General features: G+C 47.3%; 2 protein-coding genes across 3 annotated transcripts in view; one reads left to right on the forward strand and one right to left on the reverse strand.

Moving 5' to 3' along the window:
• Positions 1-6,074, forward strand: part of LOC115537116 (collectin-12) — a 28,445-nt gene extending 22,371 nt beyond the window's left edge. The window contains exons 4-10 of one of the 2 annotated variants that reach the window (XM_030348796.1): positions 358-444; positions 700-1,734; positions 2,018-2,497; positions 2,800-2,936; positions 3,662-3,771; positions 4,863-5,008; positions 5,248-6,074. In XM_030348796.1, the coding sequence (XP_030204656.1) occupies positions 358-444; positions 700-1,734; positions 2,018-2,497; positions 2,800-2,936; positions 3,662-3,771; positions 4,863-5,008; positions 5,248-5,273 (2,021 nt within the window). In that variant the 3' untranslated portion in view covers positions 5,274-6,074. The remainder of the gene's footprint in view (positions 1-357; positions 445-699; positions 1,735-2,017; positions 2,498-2,799; positions 2,937-3,661; positions 3,772-4,862; positions 5,009-5,247) is intronic. The other variant, XM_030348797.1, reaches the window with a different exon arrangement.
• Positions 6,075-6,083: 9 nt separating this feature from the next.
• hacd1 (3-hydroxyacyl-CoA dehydratase 1) lies at positions 6,084-14,773 on the reverse strand. Its single transcript, XM_030348848.1, has 7 exons — positions 14,473-14,773; positions 12,894-13,011; positions 12,786-12,804; positions 12,523-12,611; positions 12,239-12,360; positions 9,058-9,236; positions 6,084-8,449 (listed from the first exon to the last, which is right to left on the reverse strand). The coding sequence occupies exons 1-7, from the start codon at positions 14,589-14,591 to the stop codon at positions 8,367-8,369; spliced, it is 729 nt and encodes a 242-aa protein (XP_030204708.1). The 5' UTR covers positions 14,592-14,773; the 3' UTR covers positions 6,084-8,366.
• Positions 14,774-15,611: the final 838 nt, after the last annotated feature.

Here is a 15,611-nt window from a genome sequence, read left to right on the forward strand (position 1 = left end):
TCCGAGGGGTAGTTTTGCTCACAAGAATACAAACTCCTGGCTTCTTCGATGTGTGGTTGACACTCGTGTGTGTGTGTGAGTGCGTGCGTGCGTGCATATGTGTGCATTTGTGCATGTGTGTGTGATTGTGCGTGAGCATATTTGTGTGGACATTGGATTTGTGATAGTTCCTTTGTGTGTTAAGGAAAACAGCATCTCAATATATTTTTATACAATCTCCTTGTCAAGATATGTACATACGTATACATTTGTAAGACGCCTTTTGGCTGTCAGCAGGAGTACAGAACAGTAATGCTAATTGGTATGATCAGCAGTAGCATGCTAACCCTGGTAGTGCCTGTGTTGTCTCATCCCCAGTGATGCAGCGGGTGGACAATGTCACCGAAGGAATGACCAACTATGGAGGGAAGATCATGGCTGTGGAGACGGATCTGAAGAAGATGGGTGGGCTAAACACTGCACTACAATAAAAACACCTCATAGAAAGACAATACATCCAGCTCCACAACACAACTCAATAACCAGAAACAACCAATACGGTTGTTTTTGAATTTTCGCGTCACAAAAGGACATGAATTCTATGCGAGCAAAACAACATGAGAGCTCTCTGTGTGCTTTGCTCTGTAAAGAAATATGATGCTAACTACAAGCTAAATTCTATGACTCATTTCTTTTTCAAACCTTCCTTCGGTTCTGAAGAGGGGGAGAAGTCGGACAACGCCAGCTCGGAGATCCAGGCCTTCAGGAACAACCTCCAGGCCCTGCAGAGCCAGCTGACGGTGGTGGCCGAGCGCAGCAGCAACAACCAGGCCGTGCTGGGCCAGCTGAAGACCTCGGGCCTGGACCTCCAGAGCAGCCAGGGCTCCATCCAGGGCCTGCTGGACAGCAACGCTGCCACCCTGCGCTCCGTCAACGGCTCCCTGCTGGCCTACGGGGGCACGGTGGAGGGTCTCCAGGAGGACACCACGCGGCTGCAGACCGACCTCCAGGAGCAGGTGAAGCTCCAGAGCCAGGCGCTGCTCCGTATCGGCAGCCTGAACCTCACCCAGGCCCAGCAGAGGGGGCTGCTGGTGGGCCTGCAGCGCTCGGTGGAGGACACCAGCCAGGCCATCCAGAAGATCCGCAACGACTTCCAGAGCCTGGAGCAGAGCCTGCGGCAGACGCGCTCCGACTCGGAGTGGCTCCGGGACAAGGTGGAGTACCTGCAGGTCCTCTCGTCCAACGCCTCGGTCCTGGCCAAGGCCAACAACGACAGCCTGGAGGACGTGGGGGGCCAGCTGGGCTCCCTGGCCGGCCAGCTGCAGAACGCCAGCAGCCTGGCCGACGGCCACGAGCAGAGCCTCCGCGAGCTGATGGACCAGCAGAGGGACCACGACAACCGCACCGCCGGCCGCATGGGCCAGCTCGAGTCGCGGCTGGACGAGTCGGAGCGGCGCGTGGACCGCGTGATGGGCAACATCAGCTTCACCACGCAGATGCTGGGCTCCATCAACGTCAACCTGAACGGCCTGCGGAACTGCGCCGAGACGGTGGGCCGCCACTCGGACCTCCTGCTGGGCCTCAACCACAGCGTGACGGACGTGCAGGGGCACTCGGCGGACCTGAGGGCGCAGCAGGATGAGCTGTCCACGCGGCTGGACTCGGAGGTCACCAACCTGTCCATCGTCATGGAGGAGATGAAGCTGGTGGACAACAAGCACTCGCAGATCATCACGAACTTCACCATCTTACAAGGTGGGGGAACACACTGCTGCTGCTGCCCCTGGTCTGTGGACGGGGATTTGTGTTGTTTCGCGCTCTGTGTTGTCATTAGCCTACTGTAGGTACTCCATGGGTCACTACGTTGCCCTATTCAGCCTTAGTAGGTACTCCATGGGTCTCTACGTTGCCCTATTCAGCCTTAGTAGGTACTCCATGGGTCTCTACGTGCTTGCATACATTAGTTAGCCCAAAGTCCCCAGAAGACCCCAGTTCCGTGCCGTGTAACCTGACCTTCACTTGTATCCCTGTGTCTCAGGTCCGCCGGGTCCCAGGGGCTCAAGAGGGGACAGGGGCCCCCAGGGACCCCCGGGTCAGTTCGGCCCTATGGGGGAGAAGGGGGACAAGGGGAGCCCTGGCGTCCAGGGGCCACTGGGAGACAAGGGCTCCCCAGGACCCCCAGGACTACCAGGGTTGAAGGGTCCACAGGGTTCCCGCGGCAACCCCGGCTCCAAGGGCTCCCGGGGGTCGGGGGGCAGGGCCGGGGGCCCGGGCTCTAAGGGAGTGCCGGGCACCGCAGGATTGCCAGGAAGAGACGGACAGTCGGGGCTTCAGGGGCCACAGGGGCCACAGGGAGAGCCGGGGATCCAAGGGCCGATGGGCCCCCTAGGGGAGCGGGGGCCCTTGGGGGCCCCAGGACCTCCGGGGTTACCAGGACTTCCTGCTCGCACGCCACCCATGCCGCTGGCGCTGGTGTCCCTACAGAGCCAGGCCCCTGTGCCCACCCTGTGGGCCCCAGGTAACACGTCAACAACACGTTCCACAGCCAGTCAAACATCAACAAGGAGCCTGTTTTATAGCATTAGACCCTATTCTTTACATTGCTTCACGCCATCTGCAGTTGAACCGCTTAATGTGTTCTACACACACATAAACGTGTGTGTTATGCAAATGAAAAGTGGGATAACAATGGTACTCAACTCTGGGAAAGGCTTTGTTCTTGTCACCTAACACAGAATAAGACCAACAGGAGCTAGGCTAACCCTGTTTCATAGTGTCCATAGTGTATTGGACTCAGAGGTTTGGTGTGTGTGTCCACAGGTTGTCCCCCAGACTGGATCAACCACAGGAACACGTGCTACTTGTTGTCCAAGGACATGCAGAGCTTTAACGACGCTGAGGCGATCTGCGTGAAGAAGTCCGGGTCTTTGCTGGTCCTGGAGGACGTGGAAGAACAGGTGAATACGGATATATCATCCATAATGTATAGTTGAACATGTATTTATATGGAATGGTATTCTATCACTGATATACTTATCTACATATGATTGAAGTGTCTCCTAGACCATTGATTATTGTGAATGTATTAATTTAGATAAATGTATTAGCTGATGCTTTTGTCCAAGGTGAATTGCAATACTTTCTAGAAACAATATATAGAGAAGACTTACTCATCTTATCTTATTCAATTTTATAGATGCAGTCTTAGCAGATGTGTTTTGAGATTCGCCGGAATATGTGTAAGAAATAGGGTTTCATCTTTCCTGATGTCAGTGGAGAGCAACAGCCAACTCTCAAGGTTTTGTTGACGGGCACCCCTTCATCCCTTTGAACAAAAGTTCCTGCAAAATGTGTTCCGTCTTTCGGATGAGACGTTCACCCGAGATGGCATTCGTCACAGGAGCAGGGGGGGCCACGCCCCGTTGTCCCTGGCTAATTCTAAACCTAGCTCTTCTACCAACATGGCTTCCTAATCACCCCCCAGCCTCTAATTGGTTGGATTCATTCCTCACCTCTCCACTGTGACAGCCAGTGTGGGGTGAGCATTCTGGGGCATACTGTCCTTTACAGAGGAGGACCACAGCATGCAAAGCTCTTTGAGGGTGTTGAAAAAGCGCCGGAGGATTGCATTGAGGAATAATGATTGTTATGAACGTGATCCTGGGTGTGTTTGCCTGCTCAGAGATGGCTGAGGGAGCAGATGATCGGGAAGGGGTACTTCTGGATGGGTCTGACGGACCGCCTGCAGGAGAGTGTCTGGTACTGGCTGGACGGGAAGCGACCAAGCTTCACGTGAGTTTACAAATATCGGCCACAAGGTTGCTTCCTCCCCTTGGGTTTGGGGGAGTTGTTCCTTGCACCTTAGAGGGATCAGGGTAAGGGGATGTTGTATAATGTGGGGTTTTGAGACTGGATCTGTGTTTATTAATTATATTCTGCCGTTTATTATAAATTCGAAATAGAATTCACTTAAATTCATTTATTTTACTAAACTGAATACATCCAACCTCCAGCTAACCAAAACACTGAGGTCAGCCCCTTTACTTATCCCTGTTTACCCTTGTAATAAATAATAAACCATCATCATTTTAAAGAAATCCCATATTATAACGGGACTGAACCATGGACTGTAAAAATGATGGATGTAGTGTCCCTGATGTCAACTGGTGTACACATGAAGATCGTTATGAAGTCGTAGATTTCACTTTACGAGCGCCGTCATTGCTAGAGTGTTTTGCAACCAGCAGCAGAAGCGATCCATCTTTGGCACATTGAGGGCGGGACTTAACGGCAAGGTGAATGGCTGCCTTGAAGTAGCAGTCTATGGCCAAAACAAATTCACACGCTCAGCTTTTTAATGAAATAAAACTGTCGCATGTGACTCCTCAAACGACATAATATGGGGAGGAACTACCCACTGAGATCCTAACCCCACACAGAAGAAATTATTTGGCCTTGTATTACGAGAATTACTTTGCCTACTGAGAATTACTTTTCCCATTGTGGCGGATCTTTTTGCATCGGACCACCGTTAGCCCCCTATAGTTAGGGGCATATTAGCAGCCTCCGCAAGGGCTGCATAACCAGGTGGTCATGGCTGTCACTTGGAAAGAACCAAGCTTCAACGTCAGCTTTAAAGAGCCACTAATTTACCACCAGGTGTTTGTTTCACCACTACGATCCATTTAAAAATCTGCCCTTCACTGTGACACATGATTTCGCTTTCTCACAGGGCAGGGCAGACCTTTTAATGGCTTGCAATGGCGAATCACACAAACACCTGGTGGTAAAATAGGGGCCCTTTAAACCCGTTGACTTCTGCAGACGTTGTGACCCCAGTAGTTAATGTTGAAGCTTTACCGCCCCCTGCTGATGTCCTGTAGGATGTGGAAGCAAGACCAGCCTGACAACTGGAGCGACATCCAAAATGAAGGGGAGGACTGCGCTGGGATCCTCAACGACGGTTTATGGAACGACTTCTACTGTGAAGACCTTATGAACTACATCTGTGAGAAGCCCATGGAGAGCTGTAGGTGTCCCTCTTCGTCCACTAATAGCATATAATCCCCTGATGAGCTCCGTGTCACTGTTGTTAGCATGTAGCGCTCTCTTTCTGTCTGGTTAGAATGCTTTGGTTCTCATTCAGCGGCCATGTCTATTTCTTTGTCTTCTTTCCGCTTGATAAACTGTTGTATCGTGCTGAGAAGGTTTGTGTGACCTCCATGTCGGCCATGTTTTTCTCATCCAACTTCCTGTCTTCTTCCTCAGCAGGATCCCCAGGATCGTCGCTCTGAAAGAGCAGTAAAAATGACTTGGTTAGTGGTTAGCTGTTGGCGGCCCACTGGCTTGCCGCATGGACAACTCGTACGGAGTCAGAAGAAGGACAATTTTGGTTTGGGACTCAGTATGACGCCAAACCACTGCTCCACTGCTGTCCTGCGGAAACTCCGACCTACGACCCCTGATCCGATACAAGAGAAGGATTTATATGGATATTTTTTTTATGATGACCTGTAAAAGCGTTTTTTATATTGCTTTATTCCATGTACACCTGAATATATGAATGTATATTTCATTATGCATTTTTTTTATATGATGCCTATACAGCCAAAGAGACTTAATTGTTCCTTACACAGAAAAATTATCATGTTACGACAATGAAAAGTGTGATTATGGATAATTTCTGAGAAACCCTCATCTCGCCGTTCTTTAAGTTCTCGTTATGTTAACCACATGAATGTCTGACTAAATCATTTTAATCATTTATAATACAAAATAACTAATATTTACTACCCAGTGGGCCACTTTTGGTAAGCAGAACTTAAGCTGTGGGATGAAGCGATTATTATGATAGTATTTGCACATCAAATGGCAAGAGATAGATTTGGAGATTAAACCAAAGACAGATTTTTTCCAGCTCATTGATTTGTTTAATATGTGGCCATGAACTTCCTGTATCTACACAGGAAGTGTGTTCCAGGATTTCCCACCGTCTCGTAAAGACTAAATGAAACGAACCTCAAACAGAGACCAAACTAAAAAACAAACACAAGCCATAACACAAACTGCACCAATAAAGACAAAAACAACACAAACCAAACATGTTGCGTCAACATCTTTTTTTCCAGTGAGTGTTTTAATATTGAAATGCCATCAGGCGAAGCGTAACACTTTCTCTTCAGTCAAGCTGGTCATCGCCAGGTCTATCACAATGCACTCAAAGGTATTGTTGGATTTGATTTATTCATGGGCGCATACGAATGGATTCACATTTTTATTGTTGAAAAGTTGCAATGTTATTCACATATTCTTTTTCTCCTGTATTGTTGCTCACATTATTATCATACCACGCCTTCAAGGCTGCTTCTTCCCGCCAACTTTTGGGTCAACATTTCTAAGGCCAATCAACTCTCTCACTCACATGCTGTTTTCCATCTTTACGTTAGACTCAGATTAAAGTCACGCTCTTTCAGCTGCACAGAAGAAGACAGTGATGTCTCTATAGCACCTCTAGTGTTGGGAACTAGCTACTGCAGACCAGCAACACGACGTCCAATGAAGACTGTGAGCACGAATTATCTAACCGCTACGACTGTCTCACATTCTGCATCACGTGCTTTCGGACTGCAGGTCTCTCAACTCATTGGATTAAGATGTGCTCATTTTGATGAGGTAAACATTAACACAAAGAGAAGGTAAGAGTTGGTAGCAGCTCGTACATTGCCATTCTTTGGACGGCATTTTTTCAACAAATCCTCTTAACTTGCTGCTCCTCTACAGACTAAGTGATATGTGAAAAATAAATAACGGTATTTTTACGAAATAAAACCAGTGCATTATTAACTGCATTTGTAATTTCAGATCGCTCCCTAGTAAAGTGACTGAACAGCCACAAAAAAGCAGCCTCTTCCATACGTCGGTGTAAAGTTTCAGTTTCTTTATTAAAATAGACCCACCGTCGTCTCATATTTTCAATGGTTTATGTCTAGTACTTGTTGCCGTAATATGTATAAAATAACTACATTGACAACACTTAAAAAAAACATGTTTGCCAAATGGTAATGACAGGGTAAGGTTAGTGTCTAGTCTACCGGCTCTTCTCCATTTATTTCATTCACCACTTCCTTCTGCTTCTCCACTCATCAGCAGCCAGAGATTTGTTGTTAGGGGTGTTGACTGAAGCTGTGATGTGAGGGGTGGTGACTGAAGCGGTGATGTGAGGGGTGGTGACTGAAGCGGTGATGTGAGGGGTGGTGACTGAAGCTGTGATGTGAGGGGTGGTGACTGAAGCTGTGATGTGAGGGGTGGTGACTGAAGCTGTGATGTGAGGGGTGGTGACTGAAACTGTGATGTGAGGGGTGGTGACTGAAGCTGTGATGTGAGGGGTGGTGACTGAAGCGGTGATGTGAGGGGGGTTGACTGAAGATATGTCAGGAGTGACACCACATCTGTGATGTGATTGAAGCTGAGAAGGGTTTTCATTGAGGCTGTGTGGTGACCTTATGCTGCGTTCAGACTGTACACGTCCGCCGACCGATGACGGAGGGCGTGTCTGACGAATGGGTAACGCGATCTGATTGGCCGACGGGTCTGTTGCTGCCTGAAAAGTTAAACATTTCTCAACTTTTTGACGCAGGCAACGGAGCTGACGGAACGGATTGACCCACAATGCATTTCGAGTGCACCCCATGCAAAGTCAATGAGATCTATTAACGGACGTGTACAGGGTGAATGCGGCCTAAGATGTGGTTTGAGAAGAGCTGACTGAAGGTGTGGTGCGAGGGTCATGACTTTTTTCCTGGGACGTAACAGGTGTCCAGTGATAGGTGAGCTCTTGAGATCACCAGGATTTGTAGATCTGCATTGAGAGGTCTCGTTCTGAGCCTCTAATCCTGTGTCCAACCGGAAAATAACACCATACGGTACCTGTTTCCACGGGATGAAGGTAATCCGATTTGGGGGTATCAGAGTGCTGTCTAGGGGTGAGCTTCAGGGACCAATGGTCTGTACCTCTTTGCTAAATTTCCATGATATGGTAGTTGTTAAAGAAGTGGTGTTGTTGTCTTGGTGGTGCTGAATGTCCTCGGTTTATCAACTTGGAACTGTTGGGACGAAATGGGCAGGAAGGCGGGGTTGAGATGATGAAGATAATGGTGGTGGTGATGGGGATGGAGATATTGTATGTGAGGATTGTTCTGGTGGGGGAGCTGGTGGAGGTTGTGGGGGATCAGGAGTTAAGAATGGTGAAAGAGGTGGTTATTGAGACAGGGATGCTGGTAGAGGTGGTTGGGAGGGTTGAGACGGTTGTGGTCAGGGTGGAGGTGGAGATGGTATTGGAGGTGAGTAGGCTCTGCAGGCCATTGGCAGGGGGAGCAGGGAGTGAGCAGCTAGTCGTCCTTCTCAACAATGACCTCCCCGTGCAGGACCTTCCTTCGCTGGCGCAGCATATGGAAGAACAGCTGAGGGAACACTGCAGAAGAACCACACACCGTCAGGACCACGCCCGTTCTCAGAGGAACCACAGACAGTAAGGTTTGCACACATTCTATAACGAATCCGAGCAGTAAGGTTCTCAGAAGGTCATATTCAGCGCTACTATGATTTACTGCTAATGCAAAATAACCGGATTAGCTGTAAAAATTGTTAAAATATGTTTTGGCTACAATACTGTTAAGCCGACAAAGATTGAACAGTATCTGAATTAAATCAAGGGAGAGATCCATAAATAGGCCACTTAAAGAAGGCAATTTTAAGATTTTAAGGTGTGCGCTCCACGAGTTCTATAGACATCAATTATTAGTTCATCATAATACAAGCGACTCTAGAAAGGGTTATAGTGGCGATAGGGATTTGGCAAGGGTTGTTTGACCGCTGACCAAAAGGCTCAGGGTTTGATCCCCCAATTTCTCCAGCCTAAACTCTAGGCATCCTAGAGCAAGTCGTCTCCTAACCCCTACCTGCTCCATGATGACGTGTATCTGAATTCACTCTAGGTCGCTTTGGATAAAAGCGTCATAAATACGGCCACGTCGACGGCTGCTTCGTTTGACCGACGGCAGGCTGGAAAGCGGTTCTTACGTGGGATGTAGGACAGCATGGCGATGATGAGGAAGTAGTAGTAGTCGAAGGAGACGTTGTACTTATTGGGGAGGCGGAGGGAGTACATAGCCGTGCGTCGTACAATAGGAAGCGCGGCGTAGATGGTTAACAGTTCTCCCACGACCCCCAGTGGGTACAGGACGATGAAGAGGTTATACCTGGAGACAAGGGAAGAGTGTTAGGACCCTCAACACACAATCATAGAAGTGGTAGTGTTACGAGAGCAGGGATTCTGTTGTTAGTACTGTGTGAAATACCTCTATACCTGGGGGAGATCAGATGGGAATACTTGTATACAAGAGGATTATCAAGAATCTAAACATACACTTGTAGCTCTTTGGAAGTGTAATTAATTTAAATTGGAAGTAGTAATATAAATTGTACTGTGTAGTTATTGGAAGTTGGCTAGTATTAGCTATCCTATTTTTTGAATCGGGCATGTTGTAAGTCAATACTTATTTGTCCTACTTTGTTCTTTGTCAAAATCTTTTTTTTTTCATTAGCCATAATCGAATGACACTTGTATCAGCAGAGAACATCATTACTAAAATGTAATTCGCATATAATAACAGATTCAAGACCCCGAACACCAACATAGAAACATTCAACTTGTTACAATAGTAGACTACCAGCATGCAAATGTCAAATATAGGCCTAACCGGCAAGCTACAAATAGGCCTTTCCGAGTAAAATATGGCACATTATCATATAATGTCTTTAACAAAGCATTGAAACTCACACGTTTTTCAGTTCTATTCATTTGAATTGTCTTGAACAGGTGGTATACGTTCTTCTTAGATCGTTTGATGTAAAGCATCAGCTGTACCCTAAACATCTGTGTTTTAGTGTTTGGATTCCAGCCAACTGGTGTTTGATCATTGGTGTTTTGGTCTCAACCTGTGAAGAAACAACAGTCCGGCCATCTACAAGTCCCTGGGTTGGGATGAGTCCAACACTGGGAGGGCTGCATGGATCAGAGACAGTGTCCTCCTTTTAGCGATAACAACGTGATGAATTAATTAAAAAATATGCCTTAGGGGTCTTCGCTGGGGTGTTTGGCAGCAGTGTTCACAGAGCATAGGGAGGTAGGAGAAGAGGGGTGAGGTGTTTTTGGATGGAGTGAACCAACGGAATTCGGTAGGAGAACCGTGCAGTAATTAATCCACCAGCTGGAGCCAAGAGAAACACTACCCTTATAGGTTACTGTACTGTGAAGGAAAAAACATGTAATGTATGTAGCTAAGACGATGTCTTAGCTACATACATTACATGTTTTTTCTTTTATGTCCACCACACAGACCCTAGCAGGTCTGTTTGGTGGATCAGCTTAGCTTAGCATTGACACTGCCGTCGGTGTGTCAATGTATATATTAACCGATGTAAGTCGCTTTGGATAAAAGCGTCTTTGAAATGCCCTAATTGTAATTGGTATAGTGTGCTTGTAGCCTAGCATGTATGTAGCCCAATATGATTCTACCTAGTGTTTGTTTATGCTGCTGCCGACCCTGGATGTAGCCAGTTTGTAGCTCAGCATACATGCAGCCTAGTGCGGATTTACTATAGCTTGAATGTAGTATGGTGTGTATTTAATATATCATTGATGCGACCTAGCAATTTTGCTCCTAGTGTAGTCTCACTCTCGACCTGGATTTAGCCCAGCCTTGCATGTTTGTAGCACAGCATGTATGTAGCCTAGCATAGGGCTATGGGTATGACCGTCAAACAGGATTGTGTTTAGGTAACCAAGCACGGGTGTAGATCGAGGACTCACACCAGTTGGATGATCTACTACATCATAAAACTACAACCTAGCTATTCCCTGAAGAGTGCAATACAGTCCCGGTAGAGGCTTGTCTGCTCCACATTATTCTTATTGAACACGCAAAGTGAGTATAGACATGGGAGGATGAGGTCTGGAGGGGTGTGTTTATGAGAAATGAATGAGTATGTGTGTGTGCGCGTGCAATAAAAGGTGGTTTGGAGCCCAGTCAGCAGGGAGTCCAGACTGAAGAGATTGGAGCTCTGACAGGAAGCTATGTAGCGTCTGATAGGAGTCTTATCAGAAGACTAATCATTTTTAGTGAATATAAAGATACGTCTGTTAGGGTACAGATTTATCTATATAACGCTGTTATTTCAGGGTTGGGGTCACCAGTCATTCTTAAAACTACGTTCAAGACAGTGCTGAGATTCTGGAGTGTTTTCCAGAAGGAGAAATTATAGGCCAGCATTCCACGACTAAGACAGATGGTCTTAAAAAAACAGGAGCAGCTGAAGGGTCCTCACATACTCCCACCCTTGGGTCTCAGGCGAGAAGGGGGTGGAGAGAATAGCAACAGTTTGCCACAACGCTAACAATCCAGAGCGATGGCTCCCAGATAGCTGGCATGCCTACTGAGTGGTTTCCTGACTGAATTAATAAATTAATCTCAAAATGTTATGCCATGCCTCCAGTAGCCTCGTGCTAACATCTCGCTAGTCGTTGCAAGCTCCTTGCTAGCCTTTCTCTAGTCCCTGCTAGTACGTTGCTATCCTCTAGCTTGTCACTCCTAGCAAATTGATATGCCTCACTAGCCACTGACACTGCTATCTCATCAGCCTCTTCCAGCTAAGTGTTCATCAACCGTAACATACTCAGATGTGGGATAGAGTCACCATCAGACAGCTGACCAATCAGTCACTCAATGACGTTCCTCCTTTATGTTTTAATAAGGGTTGTCGGAGCAGAAGAGGTGCATGCTGGGAGTAGGTGTTGCCTGGAGTATGTAGATTGGTGGACGAATATGCAAATGTTATGCTCATCCCAGTGCTAATACACGCATTTGACCCTACCTTCTGTCTGGGTGGGTGTCGGAAGCATGCCAGGGGACAACAAGCAGCATGACATCTACGTGCACAACCCTAACTGACATGCAATATTTGACACGGCGACTATCCCACGATAACAACCACACAACGGCATTGTGGTTCCAAACCTTTTTTGGGGTCATTTCTGGGGTACGAATATGAGGCAGGTTTAGTTGTATCATGTGGGGGATCTTTACAGGACATTTCAATTTCTTTGCAATTTTTGCAATTTTCATCAAAAATGTGGACCGAAACGGGGTCGCGACTCGAGCCAGAGGTTGGGAACGACTTCCCCCACACACACACACTCCACCTGGCCCATTTGATGAAGTAAGGGACTTGGTGCAGCAGGTTGAAGGTGTAGTAGGAGTATCTACTGATCTCCGTCACCGTCCAGACCACCAAGAACAGTATCACACTCTCCTCACTCTGGACCTGAACACAGTTTCCAGATAGCTTTGTTATTACAAAATAAATATAAAAGTTTGCCACAAGAAAACAGCTGGTCTGTTTCATACGTTTTCATGTTCTTGAGTTTAAAAAATTGTTACTTCATAATATAAAGCCATGTAGACAATAGATATAATTTTTCCTCACCTGTCTTATGCTGCTTGCGATGAACCAAACCATGAAGATCCTTGAGCACACTTGAACCCCTGTCACAATCACAGACGTCCTCACAATACCTACAGCCAGAATATTTGGGTTGGGTTGGAGAAACAATTTGTTTTCGAATAACATGTATCTACTTATTACAGGAACATCCATTTCCACAAATGAATGCAATACACTTCTATAGAAAGAAGCGATACTCTTTCAATAAATATGTTTTCGCAGAAACTGCATTATTGAAAACTCACCAATGGCGCAGTGTCCCACCTGCAAGCAGACACAAAGACGTTGTAAGTACTGGAAGACTGGGCGTTTTAAACCATAATGCTTTTTTATTATGAATGGTATTTCCTCACCTCAACTAAAGCAGCGGTCTGGAAGAACTTGAGTGTCTTAGCTATGCTCCTGTAGAGCCCCCTGTGGGTTCCTTTCTGGAGGTAGAACCTCATCATGGTGATGGCTAGAACCAGCCACCTGCAGAACCACAAAGCAAGGTAAGCGGAAAGCAACATGTCGCCTCATTGAGTGATGATTGACTGAAGTCAAGGTTAGTTTTATCGATAAAGCACCCTTCACACTGAAGCCATTTAATGGGCGATCAATAAAGTACAGTGCTTAAGGGCCATGGTGCCTAACGAATAACCCTTGAAGCCGCTTCCCCGTGCTATGGTGCCTAACCCTTGAAATCGCTTCCCTGTGCTATTGTGCCTAACCCCTAACTCTTGAGGCTTCTTACCCGTGCTACAGTGCCTAACACTAGACCATCTAAAGTGCTACACTGTGCTATGGTGCTAACCCTAACCCCCTGATCTTCCTAACCCCTAAACCCTGAAGTGGTTTCACCCTTTAGGGCTTTACAAACTATTAGTAATATTCTGGCAAACAGGAGACATGATCTTTAGATAGCATTCATTAGGAAGCAGCATGTGTTTGTGTTTAAAAAACTACAAGGCTTGTGCCAAAATAATCTGACGTATAGAGCGACTTATGTCAAGATTGTCCCAATATACAGCAGATGCTTTGAAACTACATAACCTACAACTGTAATGATAATGGCCTTGCATATGCCCTCAGGCCTAGGCAGATAAAAGAAAATCAATCATTATGATCAGAAAAATGATCACAGGATCACTGTCGCTCTCTTCTTGTTCAAGTTGAAAGTTACTAGTAATATCCATTGTAGCTTAATGGTGCTCATTCATTTCAGCCATTCCAAATTGCATTCTATCTCTATAGACCTATATATATAGTAGGCCTATACCTTAAAAGTCAACGAGTTCATTTAATTTAACAGACAGTACTGGGACATCGGCAGAGGGCTCGGCTCGGTGTGTCATTACTTGTTGATTGTTATTGTCGGGTTTCAGATGCAGGGAAACGGATCACGGCTGTTTGTCTCCCAACACCACGTTGCGTTTCCCCCCGCGCACAGTATGCATTCACCGTGCGTAACGGTGTGATGTTTTACAATGTAGCCTACATCAAATTTATGCGCCGATTAAAATGTGCCAATGTAGCGTTTCCCTTTCTTCGGGGCGGGCTCCAGTGTCAGCGGGCTGTCTATACTTATCACTGCAACTGTCGGCAGCGGATCGGGCCGTGACGGTGACGCGCGCACAGCCCGCCCTATTTGGAGAGGCTTGGCCGGCGTCAATGGCTGGCCCCCGGCTGTACAGCTGAAATAAAAACTGCAGTTTGACTCCTCGTACCCCTGACCCACATGGACACACTCACAAATCGACTCGTTTACTGTTCACTTTTGGTCGCGGGGGGTCAGAGGTGTGACCAGTGAAGGGTCCGGGGGGGACTCTGCCGTCCGGCAGCGTACTATAATAGCAACGCGTCGTTTCTCTCATGCAGAGCGACGGCGCGGCGGTGGGACTTGTCGAGGGGAACGGGACCAAAGTAATTAATCCACGATAGTCCACGACATACCCGGCCGTCATGGCGATGTTGTAGAAGGTGAGCCATGCGGTGGCGATGGCTCCTCGGTTTCTCCTCCTGTTGTTTGTTTCCTTCTCGTCCACCGCTCCGTCGTCCTCGCTGGACGCCATGGTTCCCGGGCACGTCGAAAACGGTGCGCGGTCGCAGCTGACAGCTGGGACGGGACGGGGCGCCGCGCAGGGGGTCGTAACCCACGGTGCAGCCCCTCTCTCGCTGTCTCGCGGGACTATAGGAGGAGCGTGCCCGAACGCCCCGGCCGGGACTCGAACCTTGTCGCTGAATGACGAATGACCCGTAGGTCTACAATTCACCGACGCGTCAACAAACACATCGAAAGTATTTATTTGGGTTAAAAAGTAAAGCCATGTCATGTGATGGATTGGGTGGCGCTTGCTAACGACTGGATCTGATACCAACTCGCTTGGAGCTATTAATATACAGCCGTTTATAGATATCTTGCTGTTTTGAGCGTCCAGAACCATGCGTCCACCAGGGAATCTACGAAGATTTCCCCTGAACCCTCGCCACAACTTTTACCTCGCAGTTCGAAGGGTGTCGTTGCTGTGGGCGTGTGTGTGTGTGTGTGTGTGTGTGTGTGTGTGTGTGTGTGTGTGTGTGTGTGTGTGTGTGTGTGTGTGTGTGTGTGTGTGTGTGTGTGTGTGCGCGTGTGCGTGTGCGTGTGTGTGTGTGTATTTTGTAGGGACGAGAAAAATGCTTTACTCACATAAATTAGCCTATTCTTTAGCATGTCATGAGAACTTGAAGACTAGATTATCAGAACATGAGGAAAAGATACATTTATTGATCAGCAAAGTGTAATTGTCTGAATGTAAATAGAATCACAAAAATCCACCACAACAATCATTTCATATGTCGCCCATATCTAGTAGGTAGCTATCCGGCTGTACCGGTATGTCATCGGAATGAGCTTCTGTTGAGTTTACTGGACGGATCAGCTGAAGAACCGGCGCCTCGTCACAACATCTAAAAATACCCTGTCCCACACGGAGCCCGGAGAAATGTGTGTAAACTAGAGACCCGACCAAATATAGACCACAGCCGCCACATTTACCCCGACCCGGGACGTGGTGTGTGTGTGTGTGTGTGTGTGTGTGTGTGTGTGTGTGTGT

The sequence above is a fragment of the Gadus morhua genome, chromosome 23 (assembly GCF_902167405.1).
Source record: "Gadus morhua chromosome 23, gadMor3.0, whole genome shotgun sequence".
NCBI classification, from domain to species: Eukaryota; Metazoa; Chordata; class Actinopteri; order Gadiformes; family Gadidae; genus Gadus; species Gadus morhua.

Bases quoted from the DNA above. Each gene is read 5' to 3' on its own strand.
- hacd1 (XM_030348848.1), bottom strand. From the start codon at position 14,591: ATGGCGTCCAGCGAGGACGACGGAGCGGTGGACGAGAAGGAAACAAAC. The intron at 13,012-14,472 runs GTATGTCGTGGA...GTGGTTCTGCAG, and splicing joins AACATCGCCATGACGGCCGG to GTGGCTGGTTCTAGCCATCA. The intron at 9,237-12,238 runs GTGGAGTGTGTG...CCTTGTCTCCAG, and splicing joins TACTTCATCAAATGGGCCAG to GTATAACCTCTTCATCGTCC.